Source organism: Suncus etruscus, chromosome 4 (genome assembly GCF_024139225.1).
Source record: "Suncus etruscus isolate mSunEtr1 chromosome 4, mSunEtr1.pri.cur, whole genome shotgun sequence".
NCBI classification, from domain to species: Eukaryota; Metazoa; Chordata; class Mammalia; order Eulipotyphla; family Soricidae; genus Suncus; species Suncus etruscus.
In genome coordinates this window covers 4793701-4817422 of record NC_064851.1, presented here as the reverse complement: position 1 = coordinate 4817422, position 23722 = coordinate 4793701, and the positions used below count along the sequence as shown (strand labels likewise).

At 50.1% G+C, this 23722-nt stretch overlaps 1 protein-coding gene across 1 annotated transcript in view; it reads left to right on the top strand.

Annotated features, from left to right (window-relative positions):
* The first annotated feature begins 3080 nt into the window (after window positions 1-3080).
* CACNG2 (calcium voltage-gated channel auxiliary subunit gamma 2) overlaps window positions 3081-23722 on the top strand; it is a 127388-nt gene continuing 106746 nt past the window's right edge. The window contains exon 1 of the mRNA XM_049771677.1: window positions 3081-3741. Within this exon, the coding sequence (XP_049627634.1) occupies window positions 3531-3741 (211 nt within the window). The 5' untranslated portion in view covers window positions 3081-3530. The remainder of the gene's footprint in view (window positions 3742-23722) is intronic.

Genomic DNA, 23722 nt, shown 5'->3' with positions numbered 1-23722 from the left:
GACAAATGGAAACTTCAGAGCCTCGGTTTACTGATTCCTTTCGAGCCCCAGGTGCAGGGGCATGGGGTAGGGAGGTGTCCGGAAAGGGGTGCGAAGGGTGAGAAGGGGAAAGGGGTGCGAAGGGTGAGAAGGAGGCACCGTTGACCTCTGCAGGAAGGGACTCCCCCCGAGCCAAAGGCAGACAAGAAAGAAAGAATGGGACCGGAAGCTGGTCTCCGTATCTGGCTCCAGCCCAACCTCATGAGGGGTCCAAGGCTCAGCCCACCTTTGAGGCCTTCCTGCTTGCTATCTACTTCACCCTCATGGAACATAACCCACCTGAACCCCAGGCTGCAGCTGAGAGGCTCCTTGAAGCTGAAGGAGATCCAAACATCAGCCTCTGTCTCTCTCAGGCCCCACCCGCATCCTCCCAGAACAAAAAAAATCAAAGTGGACGAATGAACGTCTGCCTCCTTTTCAAATCCTCCTTGGGCTGTAGCTAACACGTTCTGTGAACAGAGCGATGGCTGAAATATTGGTTCTAGTCTCTGGACACCAAAGGTCCTCTCTCCGGGACCAAGGACACACAGTGGATGTTTCTCTTCAGTGTCCATCTCCTTAGAAGGGATGAGAGTGAGAGAGAGAGAGAGAGAGAGGGAGGGAGGGAGGAAGAGAGAGAGAGGGAGAGAGAGAGAGAGGGAGGGAGGGAGGGAGGGAGGGAGAGAGAGAGGAGCACTAGGCAGAACAGACAAACAGGTAGGTCTTCTACATAACAGAGAATAGGCCAGATCCTGCAGCAGATCAATTCAGAGCCAAGGGGGAGGAGATGGGGCAGGGCCAGAGAAAGTCTGTGGTTGTCATTCTGGCATCTTTGAAAGGGCCTGGATGGAACCAGATGACTAGATATCGTCACCCCAATGATCTTAAATGAAGGCTACCAACTAAACCCAGGCAAGGAAAACATGAGTGTGGAGTGAGCTGGGTTTTGGAATGGAAACCTTCCCCCCCCACTCTTTTTGATCCCTCAGACTCACATTCTTCTCCCTGGGCTCCCCCACCCCCAAAGTAAAAACCTGTCACCACCACCACCCACCCACCTCCCAACCCACAGCAGGCCTGGCATGGTCCCACTTTCTCACTTAACTCCGGAATGAATCGTATGTCCGCAAATGAAATCAGAAGCAGCAGGATGTGCTGTGCTGTGCTGCTTTCTCTGGGGGTCACATTAAGGCAAACTTGCCCATCTAGAAACAAGGAGTGATGGTGTAATTAACCCAGGCTAACGTGGCTCCTAACCACCAGGCTTCCCCGCCTCCCAGACGGGTTTATGAATGACAGGGAAAAGTTACAAGGACTCACACCCCATGCACGGAAAACCCTGCAAACAGGTTTATCTTGGGGCTGGAACTCACAATCCAGACCCCCTCTTTCTAACTCCATGTCCCCCTCAAACACACACACACACACACACACACACACACACACACACACACACACCTCCCTGCTTCATACAGAGGCATCCGTTCCCCGGAATAATAATAGTCTCCAAAATGTCTGCTTATATATAGCAGCGAGATTTAGAAAAACTCCAGGCACACATTCATACGCACTCGCACACGCACTCCCATGCACACACACATGCATGCCAACCCACGCCACTCGCACCGCATACCCCCGTTAGCCAGCCAAAATAATCATCATGAAAAGAAGAAGAGAAAAAAAAAAGACAAGAGAGACACAGCTAACAGGTCAGACAAGTCCTTAACCCACACATACCCATAACAGCAAAGTGCAAACCATGATTTAAACACACACACACACACACACACACACACACACAGCCCCATGTGGTAATTACCCTCATCCTGGTTCTATTCTATTTGCCCCCCAATTCCTGGGTGGGTGGGTGGCCAGGCTGGTTGAAGTTTGAGGTCCAGTCTGATGGCGGAGGGTGGGTTTGTGTGTTTGAAGAAGCTCTGGGCGATAGATAAGAGAGATGGAATGAGATGAGAAAGAGGGGGAGAGAGATAGGAGAGAGAGAGAGAGAGAGAGAGAGAGAGAGAGAGAGAGAGAGAGAGAGAGAGAGAGAGAGAGAGAGAGAGAGAGAGAGCCTCTAAAGCTCCAGAGGATCCCAAGAGAAGGCTCATTTGGGGGGGAGGGAAATCTGGGAGAGGAGGGGGTGAAGAAGAAGAAGAAGAAGAAGAAGAAGAGGGACGCCGGGGCCCCGTCTCCCTCCCCCATCCCCCCCAAACACCCCCCGCGAGCGAGTCGGGAGCTGTCCATTTCAGCACCAGCCCGTAATGCAGTAAGGTGGGAGCGAGCGAGCGAGCGAGCGGGCGGGCGAGCGCGCAGGGGGGAGGCCGGCGGGCGGCCCGGTTGCTGCAGCAGCAAGAAGCCGGGGCGCCGCCGCCGTTTCCAGGAGCTTTGCGGATAGAGGGGGGAGGGAACCCCGCCTCGATCCTGCCGGAGAAACCCCCTCCCTCCCCCACAAAACCCCCTCGCACGAACCAACAACAATAACCGAGCTCCATCCAAGCCACCACCGCCTGCCAGGGTTGCTGCTGCCGCTGCTTCTGCTGCTTCTGCCACTGCTGCTTCTGCCACTGCTGCTGTTGCTGCTAATACTGGGGGTGCCACCATGGAAGGAGAGACCCCCTCACCTGTGCAGCTGACTCCAAGGGCTTGCAGAAGATTGGGAAGGCTGGTGTGAAAAGCCTGCACCACCACCACCACCACCCCCAAGGCCCCAAGACCACCATCAACCACCTACCAGCAGCCGGTACCCACTTATCTACCTACCTACCCCTTCCCTGGAGCCAGAGAAACAACCCACCAACCCACCAACCCACCAACCCACCCACCGAGCGAGGCTTTTGATGGCGCGGGCCGCAGAGCCGGGAAGCCAGGGACTCATTGAAGCTGGCCCGCCGCTCTCTAAGTGTCGCCCAGGAGATCCGGACCCTGCGAGATGGTGCTGAGAATGCGGATTTTCCAGGGTTCACTGTGGAAACCATCTCCAAATTAGCCATCACCTATGGAAACTGGAGACCAGAATTTTAGGAAAAAAGATTAAAGGCATCTCACTGGTGGGGGGTGGGTGGGGGGTGTCTTTTGGTTGTTGTTGTTGTTGATTTATTTCAAAAAATATTTTTGGGGGCCTCTCTTCTTTTTTTATTTTTAAAGAAAAAATATATATCCCGGCAACTGGAACAGTTTCTGATTTTGGAAAAGGCTCGCCTCTGTCTCTGTCTCTCTCTCTCTCTCTTTGCCTCCCCCCCTACCGTGCCATATTTCTAATTTACACTCTTTTTTTTTTCGTGATTTCTTACCCCCCTCTTTTTTTTTTTTAGATCTTTCTCTTTTTCTCTCTCTATAGTCTCTAGTCACACATAGGTCCATTCGATGAGTAGTGGAAGTGTTTTATATCTTATTTTTTGCCTTTGATCATTGCACCCTCTCTTTTATTTTTCTCCTCTCTCTTTCTCACACACACACATACTCTCTCACCTGAGAAACCAGAAGTCGTTTGGGTGTTTATATAATGAAGAATTATGGGGCTGCTTGATCGAGGTGTTCAGATGCTTTTAACCACCGTGGGTGCTTTTGCCGCCTTCAGCCTCATGACTATAGCTGTTGGGACCGATTATTGGCTCTATTCCAGAGGGGTTTGCAAGACCAAAAGTATCAGCGAGAATGAAACCAGCAAAAAGAACGAGGAAGTTATGACCCATTCTGGATTATGGAGAACCTGCTGTCTAGAAGGTATTTCCCTCCTCCTCCCCTCCTCACCCACCCCTCCTCTTGCCCCCCCCCTTTGCATTCACCCCCATTTTATTACTTCACTTCATCCACTACCACCACCAGCAGCAGCAGCAGCAGCACTGCACGTCAAGGTTGCTGCTTGGGTTAGTTCTTCTAAGGAAAGGAAAAAAAATCAATAAGCCAAAACCATCCTCAACTCTCCACCCTCGGCCTTCCCCCTTTCCTCCTCCTCTGGGCTCCTCTGCATTGCAATGGTCTGTGATGTGATGACAATAAGAAAATGTCTTGAAAAGAAAAGTCAAAGGTTCTCTGCCTGTTTTGGAATCATTAGGATCTGCTATCTGGTGTCACGTTGCCAGCTTGGGGGGTGGTGGTTAGAGACAGAATTGTCTCTCTCAATGCCGCTTCTTTTTCTTTTTGGAATGAAGAAGCCAAAAAAATCATATAAAAAACTCTCTCTCAGTCCCCCTTCTCCTCTCCTGAATCCACACCCCATCTAAAAAAAATATAAGTCCCCAGACGCACCATGACCTGCCAATCTTTTGTGGAGATTTGCTTGAATGTGTGTCTTAAAGAATCCTTCAATAGCAAATTCTAATGATTCCAGGATCTCAAGCTGAGGTCAAGAACATTTCGTCATGTCTCTGGGACACACACATATTTTATAATTTTTTTTTGTGCCGGTTGGTTGTTATTGTTTTTGGAGGCCGAGGGCCGTGTGTGTGGACGTGTGTCTCAACGTTTCCAAAGTCTAAAAATACATGCGTCTCTCACAGGAAGCGAACGCAAGTTCTAATAAACAGCCATTCGCTGGCAGGTCAGGTAGTGGGGTGGAGGGGGGAGAGCACTTTCACGCAGGGTAACATGTCTGTTCTCCAAAGGCGGGTAGATCGGAGTCTCCGCCAGGCAGCTTGCTTGCTCAGGCATTGTGCAGGGAGATCAGGGCATGAGAAGGTTTCAGGTAGGGGCCCGAGGGGACACAGAGACTGGCTGGGGGCAAGCTGGAGATGGGGCTGGTGTGGCCACTGTTTGCCTGGATTCTGCAGGGTCATTGGAACGTGTGTGTGTGTGTGTGTGTGTGTGTGTGTGTGTGTGTGTGTGTGTGTGTGTGTGTGTGCCAGATGCAGAGAACTCTAAAGGCTGGGAAATGCGGGCAGTGTTGGAAGCATGTGCTCCCGAGAAACATGAAGAAGCCCGGGGGGGTGGGGGGGGGACTCTAGCAGGTCACAGACTTGCCATCCAAGGGGCTGCATTCAAGAGCTCATGTAGAGAGACACTCACTGCAGGCGGTGCGGGGAGATGCATGTTTCCGGGTAGGGAAGAGCTGAGCTTCATGTGTTGTTCCTGGGCCATAAACAGTATCAGAGGAAGAGGAGGAAGAGGCTGTGGTTCAAGCAGCAGCAGCAGCAGCAGCAGTAGCAGGGACTTGGGGATTGTTTGTTGGGCTCAGCTTGGGATGGCAATGTGGAGAGTTGGAGCAAAATATAAGTGGGGAGAAATGAAGATGGGAGAACGAGAGACAGAGAGAAGCGGAGAGAGGAAAGAGATTGCTAGAGCTTGGGGTCTAACCCACATGGAGCAAATTCCTCTCTGAGGGGGGCTCTTGGGGGTGTAGGGAGAGCACAACCGGCCTCTGTCCCCCTCCCCTGCCTCGCCACCTCCTTGGTGCAGACGGTTGAGTGATAGGTGCACATGTTCTGAATTACCAAGTGACTTCATTGAGTGATGGTCGGTTTGACGCATACGGCAGCTACTGCCCTTCCTCAATCCAAACCGTTGCCTTGGACCCAGTCTGCAGTGGCGCTCTATGCTGAATACTATATGCTCTTTTCCAGCCAGAGAATCAATCTGGGGAAATTAATAGGCACTCTTTAAAATAGGTACTCAACACACACACACACACACACACACACACACACACACACGCACACACACACACGCCCCTCCTTTTTATATAAAAAAAAATGAAGAGGCTTTCATGCAGTCTTAACAGTGGAAAGGCTTCCATTTAATTAAACATTTATGGACGACTTTTATTTCGAAAGAGAAGCAAAGCTAAGTAAATGCGGCTTGCTTGAGGGAAATGATCCTAGGAACCATTTGCCTGGCTCAAATGGATTGGAGTCAGATGGATGGAGATTTTTTTTTTTCCAGAGGTGGGAGCGTACAAACATGGGGCATTCTTTGGGGGAGGGAAGTGGAGCTAGAAACTTGGGGAGTTTACTGTTGGCAGACTGACTTCTTGGGGGCTGAAGAGCTGGGTGTCCCTCAGACTGGAAGCTTTGGCACGTGGCTTCAAAAACGAAAGATAACTGGGAGATATTTGTCTTATTGCCATAAAATTCCATCTGCTCAGGGTCTGCGTTCTCGTCCCCCACATGTATTGCCCAATGAGTTGACTTTGTTTCAGGCTACACCCTTCCTCTCTCTCTCCCTAAATCACCCCAAAGGTGATGAGATGAGCCCCAGAGCTAAGTAAGGCCTTGGCCCTAGTCCTTGCATACAGGCCCTCCCGGCCTGCCTGCACCTGTCCACTTGTAGCTAAGGCCCCTGCAGGAAACACAAGTGTCCCTGGATCCCTTTGAACCTCATCCCCCATTTCCAAAATTTTAGAAATTGAGGGGGCTTTGCAGGGGCAGTGCATTCCCTTCCTCCTCCAGTGCCAGCTTGGGAAATTGGGTCTGAGTGTGGCTGGGAGATTTTTTTTAAAGCTATTTCTTTGCAAAGACTTCACTGTTTACTCCCAAGATTGTCAATGGGATTTCTGAAGAGTGGATTTGGGTGCTTGCTTTTTTATTGACTGATTGAGTGACTGGTAGATTTGAAACCATTCCCAACCAGGCCAGCTCTTCCCACAGCTGTATTTTGGGGTCCTTCCCTTAATCTATCGATATGGTTAGAAAGTGCGGTTGGGGAAAGTTCCCACCTGCAAACACGATCTCTCCCCCCTCCTCCCTTCCTGATAGCATTTTTCTGCCCCCTACTCGTGAATTTGTGAACCAAGTTCAAATGTTAGCCCTAGCCCCCAGATGCTGCTAATATTCCAGGTGAAAAATAATCCCATTTTCATCTAAGTGCCCCCAACTCTCTGGTTCTTGTACAAATTTTTATATTTCCTGAGATGGCTTTTTAGTTATTTCTTTTTTATTATTATTATTCACTTCTTGATCAAAAAATAAAAATGCTTCGCCTTTGGGCGGCCTTTTAAAATTCTTCCATCTGCTGAAAATGAAGATGAGCCAGAGCCGCTGAGCAGAGACAGACAGCAGGACAGGGGGATGGAGAGAAAAGCAATGGTGTAATTTTTGACCCCTTTGCAGAGATTAGAAGAAAGACCTGTGAGCCTCAAATCCCCCTGGAGGTCAGGGTCCTTCCTGAATTTTTAAGAGTGGGGAAGCATTGTATGTGTATGGGGGTGGGGTGCTCAGCATGGGAGTAGAGGAATCTGGGAAGTTCTGGAACTTTTTAGGAAAGCTGCATTCAAAAGCTCCCGATGGAGAAAGAATTGGAACTCTCTGAGGTTAGTTCAATCGAATCTACATCAGGGCCCCAGAACAGTTTGTTCCTACCAGAGTCAGGCATCTCAGGGTCGGGCCGTGATTGGCTGTTCAGGATATTAACCTCCCATGTCACCAAAGGCATCCTGGTCCCCAGAGAGGACCAGAAATTCACTCTTTGTGTTGATTCTCTCCTGTGCCTTCTTTGCTTTCTGTCTGGCCCCCAAGTCTCCCCCCTGACATATTTCAGTCCTTCAGAGAAACAGCCAGTAGAAACCCACTTTTCAGAGTCTCCCCACAACCTTCTTTTCTTTCTCCCTCTGCAATCCCATTGCTTGCTAGGAGGCAGATGGGAGAAAATTGTGTCTGTCTTTCCCTTCCTCCCTTCCTTCCTTCCTTCCTTTCTTCCTTCCTTCCTTCTTCCTTCCCTTCTTCCTTCCTTCTTCCTTCCTTCCTTCTTCCTTCCTTCTTTCCTTCCTTCCTCTTTCACAGTAAGGATCTTAGGGTTTTCTGCAATTCTCTTTAACAGCATCCTCTTTGCTGGGCCTGAGAATGGCTGCATTTCCCCCACCCCAGGCTTCTTCTATTGGTCTCTTGCTCTGCGCAAGGAAAGGACAGATTTGATTTTGGCCACAGACACAGCCCACCTGATTGTGGCTGCCAAGTAAGACTGAACTGAGTCTAGAAATTCTGCGTGGGCTCTCGTAGTGGTGGCCCCAATGGGTTCCTGGAGCCCCAAGATGATGGGGTTTCTTTGGTGTCTTTTTCATCTGGTGGGTAGAGAAAAGTGTGTGGCAATGAGGTGATGGGAGAAATTCTTTAGATGATTGGAATGAATGCAAATGTCTCAAGGACATGCAACAATCATGTTATGAAGGAGAGAGAGAGAGAGAGAGAGAGAGAGGAAGAGAGAGAAGCAGGTGATTTGTGAGTTTTGCCTATAACTTCTGCTATAAGCGAATCACAATGAGTCACGATGGCTATGAAATTGGAAGGAATCAGAAGGGGTCTGCTCTTCGGGTGCATGGTGTTTAACTGGAGAAAAAATATTGGGTATATGCTTCCAGTCTTGCTGAGGAAGAAAGGAGAATGGAGCCAGCCAGTGCCCCCCACATTTTGCTTCTCTGAATGTGTGCAAGATCCAGTCTGATGTTTAGACTCACCTTTGTGAGGGGAACAAGCATTGCTTGAGCCTCGTTAACATCGCCAGAAACATCCGTTCTTCAAAATAAAACATATTTAGAGGGCTGGAGCGATAGCTCAGCAGAGTGGGCATTTGCCTTGCACATGGCTGACCCGGGTTCAATCCCCAGCATCCCATAGGATTCCCCGAGCACTGCCATGGAGCCAGGAGAAACCTCTGAGTGCTGTAGAGTATGGCCCCCAAGCAAACTCTCCATGGAGCCAGGAGAAACCTCTGAGTGCTGTAGAGTATGGCCCCCAAGCAAACAGACAAACAAATAAATAAGTAAAACATGTTTTGGGGGCCGGAGCAATAGCACAGCAGGGAGGATATTTGCCTTGCATGCAGCCAACCTGAGTTCCATGTCCAGCATCCCCTAAGCTCCCCTGAGCACCACCAAGAGTAATTCCTGAGCACAGAGCCAGGAGTCAACCCTTAGTATTTCCAAGTGTGACCTCAAAAGCAAAACAAAACCAAAAACATGTCAATTAACTGAGAGGGGCGCTCTGTGTTTTTGGGTCACTCAATGCTCAGAGGTGACTCCCAGCAGTGCTGGGAATAGAACAGGAATCGGCCGCATGCCAGGCAAGTACCACAACAGCACCATCTCCCTGTCTCCAGAACCTTATATGCTTTGCCAACCATCTCCCTACAAGGACCCCAAGATGGTCCTCCCAGACCCTGCTTTCTCAACAGCCTTTGTCCCTAGATTCCCCCGCCCCGACACCTATGTTCTGGGTTTTCTCACCAGGGGAGACAAGCCCAGTTAAGTGAGGATCCCCCAAGCTTCCCACATGCCTTACTTCCAAGGGGAGTGGAAGGAGATTCACCCCCAAGCAGGGCCTCAAGTGCAGAGGGGCAGACCCAGCACTAGTCCCCATCACCCACTCTGAGCACTGGGTGTGAAGACACAGGGTTAAAAACTCTTTGTGCTGTCTGTAATTGGGGGGCCAGGCCTGGGACACCCAGTTTGGCCTTGTAAGCACCTCTGAGCCCCACTTTGTGCCTTTCAGCTGTCCTTAGGTCCCCGTTCTCATTTCTGTGAGCCCCAGGAAGGGTACCCCAAAATCCAGGTCAGACTTCCACATGGCGCTTTCAGCGGGTCCTTTCCCATGTGAGAAGAACATGGGTACATCCCTGGGTACACAGTGCTGGGAGTGGAGCACTGGGGTGTGTCCTCACTTCTGACAGCAGTCCATGCATGCTCCCTGGAACCCCTTTCAGGGGTCAGGGGGTGCAATCCTGGTGAAGTGATGAGGATGGAAAGGCTTTTCTTCCAACCCTGCAGCCTGAGATCTTGGGAAAGTTCAGGGACCATTTTACTCCTTCCAGGCTCAGTTTCCTGATCTGTAAAATGGGGACATGAGCACCTTCTTGCTAGGGTGGGAAATAGGGATGTGAATCACGTCTTCCTCCCAGTAGAGGTGGAGCTGCCCCTTCATCCACACAGACACACCCCTTCCTGTTGGGTTTTTGCACAGCAGAGACACTTCCTTATAGACTCATTCTGGGGGGCAGGGTGCACTCTGTCTCCCCAGGACTGTGGACCCCCCCCCAGCATGGGGAGTTCAGCCTGTCTCTGTTCCCTGTGGTAGCCAGTGAGACATCAGCTCACATTTGGGGGTGAATTGCCCACTGCCTCTTACCACGAGCTGGATAAAACAGGAGAACGCAGAAACTTGTTTGTTTGTTAAATATTCCAATAGAGTGAGGTCAGCAGATATGAGGGGGAGGGAGGAAGGGAGGGATGGAGGGAGAGAACGAGAGGGAGAGAGAAAGGGAATAAAAGAGGGAGAGAGAGGAAAAGCAGTGATGGGGCCTTAGGCCCAACCCAGCTCCTCAAACAGGCTTTTTAGGGGTCAGATGCTTTGGGGTCCGTCCGTCCTTCAAGCATCTGTTTCTTTCCAAGGTCCAAGACATGTCCCTGCAGAATGTGGGCTCAGGGCCAGGATGTAGGGTCCCAGGTCAGAAACTCAGAAAGCCTCCAGGGTCTTTTCTCAGGATTCCTGTCCCAGGGAGACAGGCCCTTCCCAGGGGAGACAGACAGGCTCTTCTCCAGGTCTGCCTGGAGAGCTTCCCCATAGGGAGACATATGGGAAGAGACTCCTTCCCACCCCTCATCTCTCTCCTGCCTCATTCTTGGTCTCTCCCAGTGCAGTAGGCCAGCCTTGGGCTCTGAGACTGTAGGAGGCAATGGGGTGGGGGGGGGGGCAATGGGTAGCCCCCCCCTCTAGAGAAGTAGGGAACAGCAGGAAGAGACTTCAACCTTCCCAGCCTCCTCCTTCCCTCCTTCCTGGTAGGAGAGGGGTGCAGTAACCCTAGCAGGGGTCCTCAAACTTTTTAAACAGGGGGCCAGTTCACTGTCCTTCAGACTGTTGGAGGGCCAGATTATAGTAAAATCAAAAATCATGAACAAATTTCTATGCACACTGCATATATCTTATTTAGAAGTAAAGAAACAAAATGGGAATAAATACAATATGTGGCCCGTGGGCCATAGTTTGAGGACCATTGCTATATGGGGTCCATGATGTGGGCAGGGGGAGCTAACATGGAAGCATGGAATCAGGCACTGAATATTCACATGCATTCCTACATATACACTCACACACATTCACACTAGCACATATGTCTACATACTTCCAGCGACTTGCATACATGTTCACACTCATGCATGCTTACACACAAACACACAATTTCCAACTCGAAGTGTGCTCCAGGGAACTCCAAGGGACCATGCGTGTAGAACACTGAGCTCTAATGAGAAAAGCTTCCCAGAGGGGTAGGTGGGGATGAAGGAGGAAGAGGAGGAAGAAGATGAGAAGAAAGAGAATGATGATGAGGAAACAGGGTGAAGGGAGGAAGAAAAGAGCATTCCAGGTAGGATAGCAGCAAATGCAGCATCAGGAAGAAGAGACATGTGGGGGGAGACAGTGGGTGAAGGATGGAAGAAGAGAAATGCGGGGGCCAGGGTAGTAGATGAAGGGAGGAAGAAAAGTTGGGTGCCGGGAAGGAATGGGTCCAGAGTGGGGTATGGCTGTTCAGAAGTGCTTCCATCTTGGGCCCTTGCTCGAACCCTGAGCCAAGCCGGGTAAGCCCTCCCCTCCCTCCTGGGCACCTGACCTAATGGTGCTGCAACCTGAGGCCAGTACTTCTCAATTATTTTTTGTCATGCCCCCCCTAGGAAGAAGAAAACATTTTTCATGCCCCTCCGCGCGACTGTAAATAGTATCTTTATTTAAAAAAAAAAAAACTTTAACCTGCAAAACAAAATAAGTCAAATAATTTGAGCTGATTTTTTTTAACCAGAGGTGATGTCTGGATTAATGACTACAATGAGCACTTTTTGCAATGAATTGCTTTTCGAAGCGGGGTTTGAAGCAGGACACAGCGACTCTCAGCTCCAGAGACATACAGAGAGATAAACGCGAGCTTAGCTTGTTATGACAGTGTTTGCTGAGGTCAAATATGTCCGTCTGTCCCCCCCCCCCCCGTTTAAAGAGCCTCACCCACCCTGGGGGCGCGTCCCACTATTTGAGAACCACTGCCTTAGGCTCAGGGTGAACCTGGTGCCTCCCTTTGCCCAGCCCTGCTTGGGGACACATCTTTGGCCTCCTCCTTGGTGACTGTACAAAGAAACGGGGGCTGAACCACTTGAACTCTACTAAGCAAAGTTCTAAAGACACCCTAGGGAGATGCTGGTGCCCCTGCTGGTGTGTGGGAGACAGTCAGGGGATTAGGGGAGTCAACCCCATCCTGCCTCTAGGACCCTCCAGATGGGTCCCAAGACCGGGGAGAGGGGACCCTGAAGGAAAGGCATCTCTGCAGAGATCTCATTTCACCAAGATCCACGGGCCCAGAGAGATAGCACAGTGGCGTTTGCCTTGCAAGCAGCCGATCCAGGACCAAAGGTGGTTGGTTCGAATCCCGGTGTCCCATATGGTCCCCCGTGCCTGCCAGGAGCTATTTTTGAGCAGAGAGCCAGGAGAAACCCCTGAGCACCGCCGGGTGTGGCCCAAAAACAAAACAAAACAAAACAAAAAAAAGATCCTGGCTGAGGCAGACTGCCACCCCTCCTTCTCCCCTGCCAACACCCCCATCACCACCTCCAATTCAAAAATTTCTAGGCACTGCTTACAATCATTGGGAGCACGGGGGATTTGAGGGGTTCTCTGAATGCGGCTCAGATATATCTACCTTCCTCTGAAAACAGGGGCAGGAGCAGAGGGTTCACTGTGCTCCTGCAGGCAAGAAAGACAGCTCCCCCACTATGGGATTGTGGGGGGGGCAGTTCTGACAGCCTCAGAACCCCAGTTCCTGTCTCCTGGGTGAATGAAGATCTTGACCCCTCACTCCCCTGCCCCAGTTCTGCCTATCCACAGACCTCTGACCTCAGACCTCACCAATTTTAAAATCCACCGTCTTTGAAAACGTGAAAGCCTGTGTGGTGTTTTTCTATCCGTCCTAAAATCTACTTTCAAGTCAGAAACACTGAAGTTAAGAAGATGCATCTTAGAAAAAGAAATTTAAAAATTAACCTGTGGGGCCAGCACAGCAGGGAGGGTATTTGCCTGGCACGTGGCCGACCCAGGTTCAATCCCGGCATCCCATAGGGTCCCCTGATCCTGCCAGGGATTCTGAGCGCAGAGCAAGGAGTAACCCCTGAGTTCTACCAGGTGTGGCCCCAAAATAAATAAGTAGGTAACTAAATAAATAAGATTAGTGTGTATGAGGGAATGATGTGCCTTAGAATGGGGTTGGAGAATGAAGGTGGTGTATGACAACCGAGCAGCAGTTCTGGCTGGTAGTAAAGCCCCCCAACATGCAGTCAGTACCTTCCCATGCCTCTAGGGACAAGGAAGAAAGAGAAGGGTGCAGCCTCCCCTAGAACCTTTCTGGACAAGGAACAGGTTGAACATCCATCTGGACCGGCAGTTGAGCTCTGAACAGGTATGGAGGTGGAGGCAACTGGAATGGGTGGAGAGAGAGCAAAAGAGAAAGAGGGAGAGAGAGACAGAGAGAGACAGAGAGACAGAGAGAGACAGAGAGAGAGAGTCTGAGGGTTATCTCCTAGTCTAAGGGAGGAGGACCACCTTCATGATCACGGGGTCAGAAAGTGGGGAGATCAGGAAAGACTGAGAAGGTGCAAGAGATCAGAATCTCGGGGCAGGGAGCTGAAAGGCAGCAAGATCAGCCCCCTAAGTTCACAGAGCCCTCCAGGTTTAGCAGGGAAGATGATTAGGGAGGGGGAGACTGGCCAGTCTAGGGTGATGGGTGGGAGATTTCCTGGGCAGGGCAAATCTGTGGGACCCCACTGCAGTGACCAGGAGACTTGAGCTAAGGTTGGGAGCGAAGGAAGAATGAAAGGGTGAAGTGGAGTGTCCTGGGACCCCTGCCAGGAGAGACACCAGGACCCCTTCCTGGGGCTGAGTCAGATCATGTGGCCAGTCGTGTGTCCTGCGTGTGCCATCCCTGAATCAGAGTCTGGCACTGCCCAGCACTGCCCCATTTAGAAAGAGGCTCCGCAGCCCCCGTGCCTCACTTCTGGGTAACATGTGCCTCCAAACCAAAGACTGTGCCCATGTGCCAGGCTCTGGGTGAAGTATATATAGTCTTGGGAGCTTTTCTGATTGCTCCCCATTTATTTATGTATTTATGTATGTATTTATTTATTGCTCCCTTATTTATTTTCTTCTTTAACATATATATGTGTGTATATATATGATATTGAACCATACCTGGCTGTGCTCAGGTGTTACTCCTGACTCGTGCTCAGAAATTACTCCCAGCAGGCTTGGGAGAACCTTATGGGATGCCAGGGATCGAACTTGGGTCAGCCACGTGCCAGGCAAATGCCTTCTCCACTGTACGATGGCTTCTGTTCCTCTTCTTCAACACTTTCACATAGACTATTATGCTTTCTGTTGTATTGCTTTCTTGATTTGTTTGTTTTTCGCCCTTTTCTGTCCTTGTTTGTTTGTTTTTGGGATCACACCCAGCAGTGCTTAGGTTTCACTCCTGGAAGGACTCAGGGCACCATATGGGATGCTGGGGATTGAACCAGGGTTTGCCTCATGCAACACTTTTCTATGACTTTGGCCCCTGCTGGACTTTTACGATAGTGGTCAGGGCTTGCTCCTGCTTGTGAGAAAAGAGGTGGCATCATGAATTGTAGGGGATCCAGCTTAGGACTCCCCATTTGTATCCATCCAGCATGGCACCCTCTTGCATCAAACTTCATTGGTTTCTGTTCTGAGCTTCCTCTAAGGTCAGAGGCTCGGGAAGGGCAGGTGCTGGATCAACAGGCACAGAACGTGGGTGCAAGGAACCCCACTTTGTGAACATCTGCCCCAAAAGGGCTTGACCTCAGGGGGCACCCCTTCAGTGGTGTGCAGGGAGAGCTGTTTGACTTGTCCCCCCAGACTCCAAGCACCATCTCTGCTAGGCTTTTCCCCTAGACTTGGAGGAACCCGTATACAGAAAGATGCTTAGAGAACTGGCAGGTACTGGACCTTGTACCCCTTAAAACAGGAAGGCCTCTAAGGTGCCTCTATTTGCTGTAGGGCTTTAGAAGCTAAACACCCACTTTCTCTCTCAATCCAAAACATGGAAAATGACAGCTGGTCCAGAGCTATGTAGAGCCCCAACCCCGGAAAAAAAAAAAAAGCTTCCCAGAAGGCCTCCTGGCCTCTGTCATGGTCACCCTAATATTAATTCATTTCTCCCTGACTTCCTTGGAGAGTCTTCCAGTTGCTAAAAAGAGGGGGAAACTTGGGGGAGCAGCCAGGCATCACCAACACTGCTCTGAGTGTTCACTCTAAGGCAGTGTCCAAACAGCTCAAGCCAATCTTGCTATTGGGGATACAGACCCCACTCTGGCTGCTTCCCAAAACCCTCTGTGCTCCCCACTCTTTTCTCACATCATCTCCCTTGAGAGCCATCATTCCGTTTCTCCCCATTTTCCTTACTCTGACCTGGAGCTCTGTCAACACGAATTCTTATCTTTGAATTTCCCTCTTTCTCTTCCAATATCATTTGGTTTGGTTGTTGGCTTGAGGCACCATGATTTGTAATACTGTTCATGAGAGAGGCTCAGGGGTACAATATGCTGAGCCCATAGCTTCTGCCATTGGCTCAGAGGCCCCCTTTTTGCCTAACTTGCCCCCTACCTCTCTCTCAATTCAGTTCTATGAATCAGTTCTTAGGTTCAGTTGCCCTTTGGTCATTGGTTATATCCTGACTGTTTCTTTCGGCTTGTTTGGTTTGGGGGGGGCAACACCTGGGAGTTATCAGGAGTTACTCCTGACTCTGTGCCAGGGGTCATACCTGGCAGTGCTCAGAGGACCCTATGGAATGCCAGGAGTTGAACTCAGGTTGGCTGTGTGTAAGGCAAACGCCTTCCCTGCTGTGCGGCTCCGGCCCTATTCCCTTACTGTGTTTCTTTCTATCCCGCATGGAAAAGATGGTTCTGAATCTCTCCCTCTCCTTGTTAACATCCTCCAGTGCCGTCCTCCCTAGGTCCATCCACATAGTGGTACATTGCTTGAGGTTTTTTTTGTTTTTTTTTTTTGGTTTTTGGGCCACACCCGGTGACGCTCAGGGGTTACTCCTGGCTATGAGCTCAGAAGTTGCTCCTGGTTTGGGGGACCATATGGGACACCGGGGGATCGAACCGCAGTCCGTCCAAGGCTAGCACAGGCAAGGCAGGCACCTTACCTCTAGCACCACCACCCGGCCCCAGAGTTTTGTCTTTTCTGATTGCTGAATCTTAAGTAGTTCACTTAGGGGTACACCCACCACCAGCTTTCCTTGGACAGGTAGGTGGTTTCCAGATTGGGGCTAGTGTATGGTGATGACCACAGAAGTGCAAAATATCCTTTCAAAATAAAGTTTGGGGGCCCTTGGGAGTAGATGGCAAGAAGCAAAATAGTTGGGTCCTATTCTTCCTTTGTTGAGTAGTATCCACACGGCCCTTCAAAGAGAACGGACCAGCTGACATTCCCATCAGCATGAGAGGTAGCTTTTGCATCCCTGCCCACATGGGTTTATTTTGTTCTTTTTGTTTATTTTTTTTTTGGTTTGGAGGCCACACCCAGCAGTACTTTCTAGGGGTTCTTCCTAGCTCCGTGCTCAGAAATTACTCCTGACAGGCTTGGAGGATCATATGGGATGCCAGAGATCAAACCTGGGTCAGCTGCATGCAAGATAAATATTTTCCCCACTGTGCTAATTTTATTATTATTATTATTATTATTATTATTATTATTTTTTGGATAGGAGTCAGTTTTGCTTAAGTAAGGGGTTGTTGTTTTTCAATGTCTTCTGCAAAGACAACCTGAGGTGTGTGTATTGGGGAGGGGGGAATATTCATGCCTCCTTCTAATACTTAATAACATCTCTAGTAATAATAGTCATGAGGATGGTGATGTTAATAGTAGAGACTCATCCTTGTGTGGTCCCCTTATTCTCAGTGTTTATGAGGCAAGAGTGAGCTCTCAAATTGCTTCCACCACTCTAGGGGTCTGTGTCTTCACACCCAAGGTTCAGAGGTTCAGAGAAGTTAATTCATAGGGTCAGTAGCACCCAGAAAGTGGCCGGGTGGGAGTCTGGCCACATACATACTCTCTGTCTCTATGTTTCTCTGTCTGTCTCTGTCACTGTCTCTGTCTCTGTCTCTCTGTCTCTGTCTCTGTCTCTCTCTCTCTCTCTCACACACACACACACACACACACACACACACACACACACACACACACACACACAGCCTGTTGTTCCACTCACTGTAGCTGTGGTGGTCTGAAACTATCTTCTGGTATGTGTTTTTTATTTTTCCTTTGCCCTTCCTGCCACCTAGAAGCAATGATTCCAGAAACTAAAAACCAGGCTAAGAAGCCTCAGCCACCTGTTCTTCATCCATGACAAAGTCTTTGAAAGTGTGACACTCAGGGACTACACAGGTGGGGTGCTGGCCTCGCACTCCACCGATTCCAGTTTGAGCCCTGAGAATACAGAGGGTCCCTGATTCCCACCAACTACTACCAGGAGTGACCCCTGAGCACAGAGCCAGGAATGATCCCTCAACACCCTTATCCAGGCCTAATTCCAAAACTAAAGAGTGAAATTTCATGTCTTCACATTTCCTGAGACAAAGGAAGGAAATTAAGAGGGATGTGGAGGGAAAAGAATGCTAGATTTTCTTGTAGCATAAAAATAAAGCCAAGCGGGGAATGTGTTTACCTTGCATGCAGTCGACCCAGGTTTGATCCCAGGCATCCGTAGGGTTTCCTGCCCCCGAGCAATGTAGGGTGTGCTAGACAAAAAATCAAAATAAATGAATAAATGAAGCCAGAATATCTGGCCAGACATTCTATGCAATTCTCAGAGGAAGACAGGGTGTGGGGTGCATATATTTTTCCCCTACCCCTTTCCCACCAACCATATCCTGTCCACAAGAGTCCCCCCAGCACCCACACCCTGATCCCAACTTGGTTCTACTCCCTTCCTAGTCCCCACAGGAGTCCTATCTCTCACCTTCTTCCCACAAGACTCACCCTGGTTCTTTTCTTCCACCAAAGGTTCATACTCCACCACATACCAGCCTGGGACACTACCAGGGTCCTCCAGGTGCTTCTTCTCTAGTGGGGGTACAGGGGCACTCACGTCACACACCCCATGCAGGAGCAGGGAGACAACAGGAGCCATTCAAGGGGATGTGCAGGGTTTTGTTGTTACTGGGGGTGTGGGGATGTGGGGAGAGTTCAGGACCAAGAATGAGATTGGTCGGGGCCACACCGAGAATGTCGGAAGGCCAGCACAGAGACCTTTGAGAAGGGGCGACCCAAGGAAGGTGCATTTTAGGGAGGCAATCTGATGAGGGAAGAAGAGCTGGAAGGAAGAAGGAGCAGAGCAGGCATCGTCGAGGTCAGGGAGGACCGTGTGGTCCAGAGGGTGAAGGTGGCAGTGGGGACAGGACAGGGGGTGAGCCAAGGGCATCCCCTGGAATTGGAATGTCACTTCTAGAAGAAAGGTGAATATTGCTTGCCAACAGGTGATATTGCAGGGACTTGTCTTTCATGCGGCCAAGCCATAGGATTCCCAAGTACTGCCAGGAGGAGAGACATCCCCAGGGCCTGGCACATAATAGATGCTCAGTTAGTGTTTGCAGAGTGGCTGAATGGGCCGATGGTTTAAATGCTTCCCCTCTGAAATCATGACTTGCCTCTCATTGTGGCTTTTCCCCTGGCACTGTTGCAATAAAAAGGAGGGTTCTGTTCTGTTCTGCTTCCACATCCAGTGCTTGAGTTCAAATCCCAGGGGATGCCTTAGCAGTTAAATGACCTTGGAATGGAATTTCACCTTTTGAATCCACGTTCTCCCTTGTGGGGGCAGAGGGTGGAAGAGGGGGGACAGGGGGGGGCTCTTTCTCCTCTCTGCTTTGACCAAGCTGTGCCCCATGCCCTGCAGGCTCCTTGAGTCTGGCCCTCAAGTGTTCTGAGAATGGAGATCTTTCCTGTGACATCCCTATGGTGGGCATCAGGGGGTTCTGGGATAGTATTGAAGGATTTGGAAAGGTTCCTTTCCTTAAAGAAACTCAATGGGGGGCCTTAATCCTGTTGGGGAACACTCAGCAGGAGCTGCAGAGCAGAAATAAGTTGGGGTGTAGTCAAGTTCAGCCACTCCCCCTTGTCTCCATCTTTCTGGAACCAGCATTTATCCCCTGACCGCATTGCCTACTCTGGTCTGGCTCTGACCAAGTTTCAAAAGGTTTTTCTAGGGGCTAGAAAGATAGTACAGTGGGTAGAGCGAGTGCTCTTCATTGCAGCCAACCCAGGATTCAATTCGCATCTCAAAGGGTCCCCCAAGCCCTCCGACAGACATGATTCCGGAGCACAGTCAGGAATCAGCCTTGAGCACTGCTGGGTATGCTTACACACACACACACACACACACACACACACACACACACACACACACACACACACACACACACACACACCGCAAAGGCAAAAGCAAAAGGCTCCTCTTGGCCCCCTGAGAAATGACAACAGCACCTTTGTCTTGGGGATGAACAGCAGAAATCCCCACCAGGTGGGGTGCGGATGGGGGGGGGGGCAGCATGGATTCCCCTGCGGGCCTGGCAAGGGAGGCCTGGCAGACAGTAGCCTCACCACTCTGTGCAAAGCAAGGCAAGCTGGATCGATTAGAGAGAGACCCTCCCTCAGCTGCTCCAGGGATGGGGGGCATCTGCTGTCCTTGACCAAGAGCCTGTGGACTTGCAAGCCCTTTGGGATGCTTTTTTCCATCACTGACTGAACTGGCAGCTGCTGGGAACAGGGGTTGGTTCCTCCCGTTAGTCAGGGCTGGCTGCAGAGAGAGGGAGGGAGGCCGGGGCTCTGAGTGTGTTCTGGGGTACAGAGAGGATCCCTATTGTGTTTTGGGGGTACAAGGAGAAGCTCAGAGTATGATATGGGGGTGCCCTGAAGAATCTGTTATCACAGGGACTAGAGCAGAGGGAACTTGGTGTTTTCAGAGTCAGAAGAGATGGTCGGGAAGGGTTGCAAGGATGCAGCAGGACAAAACCTGGAGAGGGTTTGCTCCGAGGGCTGAGATGAGCTGTGATCACTGAGAGTGAGGCCGGGTGTGGGGAAGTAGGGGGCAGAGAAAGCCTGTTACAGCTGGGATCTGCCCTTCCCACCCCACCCCACATCCCTACCAGTATCTCTTGGGCTCATTTATATTTAAGGTTTGGGGCAGTTTGTGGCAAGTATGTTGGGTCACATTCAGCAATGTTCAAGGCTTTCTCCTAGTTCTGTGCTCAGGAATTCCTCCTGGACTTCTGGTGGTGCTCAGAGTACCTATTCAATGCTGAGGATTGAATTAAGATTGGTTGTGTGCAAGGCAAGGGCCTTCTCTACCATACTATTTTCCCAGCCCCATGATTCTTTCATTAACTATTTTATATCTCTGAGTTGGTTTGTCTACACTGGCTGTTACCTCTCTCCGAGTAGGAATGTCAGTTATGTGACATTATAATCTTCATCCATTTTATGGGGCCCGGGACTGAGAGCCATATGGGTCCATGATGGGCTTGAGGGGACGTGCCTGGAAGGAGCCTGGAAGGATAGGAACAGACTGAGACCGCATGGGATCCAGACAAGAGAGAAACTATTCAGGGGTGTTGGGGAAAAGATCCAAGGAAGGGTGTTCTGCAAAGGGTTTGTAGAATGAATAGGAGTCTGCCAAGTAGTACAAAGAATGTGACATCTCTGAGATGGTGCTAAAAGGGGTGTAGCCAGGGAGGGTGCAGAGCTGCGTAGGTCCAGTACAGTGCTTGACATGTGCACCCTCTCCCTAGCCTTCCTCTCCTTGGTGCCTAGAACCTATACTTCAAATTGTCTTAGTAATAGAGCAGGAGCCATAACACCAGGGGTAAGGCATTTGCCTTGCACACGGCCAACCTGAGTTCAACCCTTGGTATCCCATATGTTCCCCTAAGCATGGCCAATAGTGATTCCTGAGTGCAGAGCCACGAGAAACCCTTGAGCATCTCTGACTATGGCCCAAAATCAAACTAAAAAACAGAAACAACAATAAATTGTCCCAGTGGAACTTTGCAAGCAGAAAGGAACCGCCTCTCCGTAATTGTGGTTCGCCTCTTCCTGCACCCCTTCCAATCATCTGTCTGCCCAATCTAGTGCTCTTTGTGTATCTTTTCTGCACCCACATCCTGGGGGCAAAACAGGGAAATGGTGTTGCCAGCTGCAAAGGAAGAACAAAAAGCCACTTCTCATCGTGAAAATATGGATCCATCATTATTTCTCCATCAGCGGTGATGGCGGTGTTGCCGCAAGACCAAGCATGGCAGGTGGTAAAGAGGGCCGCTTTTTCATGAACCAACCATCAGGACACTTCTACTGCCTGCCCTGGTGATGGGTCACAGGGTGAAACTTCAGCTATGCACACAGTGGGCCGAACATCGAGGAAAAGCTTTCCTCAAGGGCCAGAAAGTACTCCAGGGCTTAAGGCACTTGCCCTCCATGCGGCTGACCTGGGTTTCATTGCATATGGTCATCTGAGCACTGCCATAACTGAAGATTGAGAAATAATGACGGGTCCATATTTCCATATTTACAAGGGGTCACTTGTAAGCATAGATCTAGGAATTGCTCTAGAGAATGTTGCAGGCTGTGATGAATGAATGAATAAGTGAATGGATGGATGGATAGATGGGTGGATGAATAAGAAAAGAGGAATGGAGGGGCTGGAACAATAGTACAGCAGGGTGGGTGTTTGCCTTGCACATGGCTGATCTGGGTTTTATCCCCAGCATCCCATATGATCTCATATAGTCCCCCTAGCCTACCAGGAGTAAGTTCTGAGCACAGAGGGAGGAGTAACCCCTGCACACCACTGGGTATTGGCCCAAAAACCAAAGAAAAGAAAAAAAAGAAATAGGGAACTAGAGAGTTAATACAGTAGGCAAAGTGCTTGCCTTTAAATGGATAACTCAGTTTTCATCCCCAGCACCCCAGGTTGGAACCTCAGGTTCCCTAAGCACTGCCAGGAATGATTCCTGAGCACAGAGCCAGGAGCCAATCCTAAGTATTGTGAGTGTGACCCCCAAACCAAACAAAATTGAGCAGCTTCTCATTTTTAAGGAGGTGCTGTACCTGTGTCAGTCATGTGCAAATATCATAGCATATACCCCCCATAAATCAGAGGCCCCTCAGCTTGTTCATTCCTGAGGCCTTCATCTCCATAGTTATGACTGTTAATTGTTATTTAGGGTTTAAGACATGATGTGTTGAAGGAGAGAAGGACGATGGCTCTGGAGAATTAATGGCCCAGAGTGGGGAGCTTGTCCTGCCCCTTTGGCTCCTTCTCTCCCCAGCTCTCTGTTCCAGGTGTGACCCCCGGAGTCTCACCTTGCCAGTATAAAGTGAAGGAGGAGTGCATTTGCACAACTGTGAGCACTGCTACAAAGAGACACTGGATTAGAATAACAGAATCCTCGTGCTTTAGATTGTGGGGATAGGCGTCGGAGGCCAGGTGATGGGATTGGGGGAACTACAGGTCCTGGTTAGGGTATGTGCAGGGGAGAACCAGTGTCCTGCCCTCTCCTGCTTTGGTCAGTGAGCACTTCCTGGGGCCTCCTGCAACAACCCATAATCCCAGTCTACCTCCAGGTCAGCTCACACCAAACCTCAGTTCCCTGTGACCTTCGTTTCCCATTACCCACCGGACTTGTCTGGTTCAGAGGTTACAGGAGTGAACTGGAGTGTGGGCACCTCAGGGCCAGGGCTCTGTTGCATGGGCGTGATGGTTTGAAGCAAACTCGAGTTGATGTAGCTGATTGAAAGCTCCCATCAGAAATGGCTCAATTGGATGCCAAATCCATGGCTCAGAATAATTGCAGTAACCCTGGTTTAATTTAGGTGAACCAGGCAGGGGACATGATGTGGAAGTCTGGCCCGAAGTCTTCACAGTCAGACAGTACTGCAGGCTCTTATGCCCTTGCATCCTGGCTGTGGAAGCTTCCAACCTCATAGTCCAGAGCAGCTATCAGAGTACCAGCATTTGCCTCCACCTTCCAGGCACTAAGATGGAGGAGAATCCAAAGCAACCAACAGCCCAAAGTTTCCTATGCCTGGCTCTTGGAGGGGGTTCCTAGAAGATATTACTCAACATTTTAGCCTTGGTTACATGGGCCAGAAGTTTATTCCCTGCTCACAGTATATACTATGACCCTTATTTCTGGGAGCCTTAGAAATGGGAGAAAGAAGAGTTTCTGTTGCTCCAAGAACACAAAAACAAGAAGGAAGGGTGACAGCGCTGAAGCTACAGCACAGCAGGGAGGACATTTGCCTTGCACATGGACAACCTGGATTCGATTCCCAGCATCACATATGGTCCCCCAAACACCATCAGGAGTAGTTCTGGAGCATAGCATAAAACCAGGAGTAAACCCTGACCACCGCTAAGTGTGACTCTCTAAAAGTAGTGAAGACTTTTTTGATAGTTTAAAAAGTGCCACTAAAGATGAGTGGGGGCCCTAGGTACAGTGCCTATACCCCACCTGAAACAGGGGAGCCCTCTTTGTGTTAAGCCTACAGCCAGAACAGAAAACAGAAACCCAGTACCCCTCTTCAGGAAGGTTGGGACTCTGGATGTCCTAAGGACTTAGCTATAGAACCAAAGTATTCAGTAGATCCCAATGAGGGTAGCTATGCTCCCAGGCTGGGTGGCAGGCACAGTTCTAGAAAAAGGTGTCAGGAGCCCAGTTGAAATGGCATCAAATCTG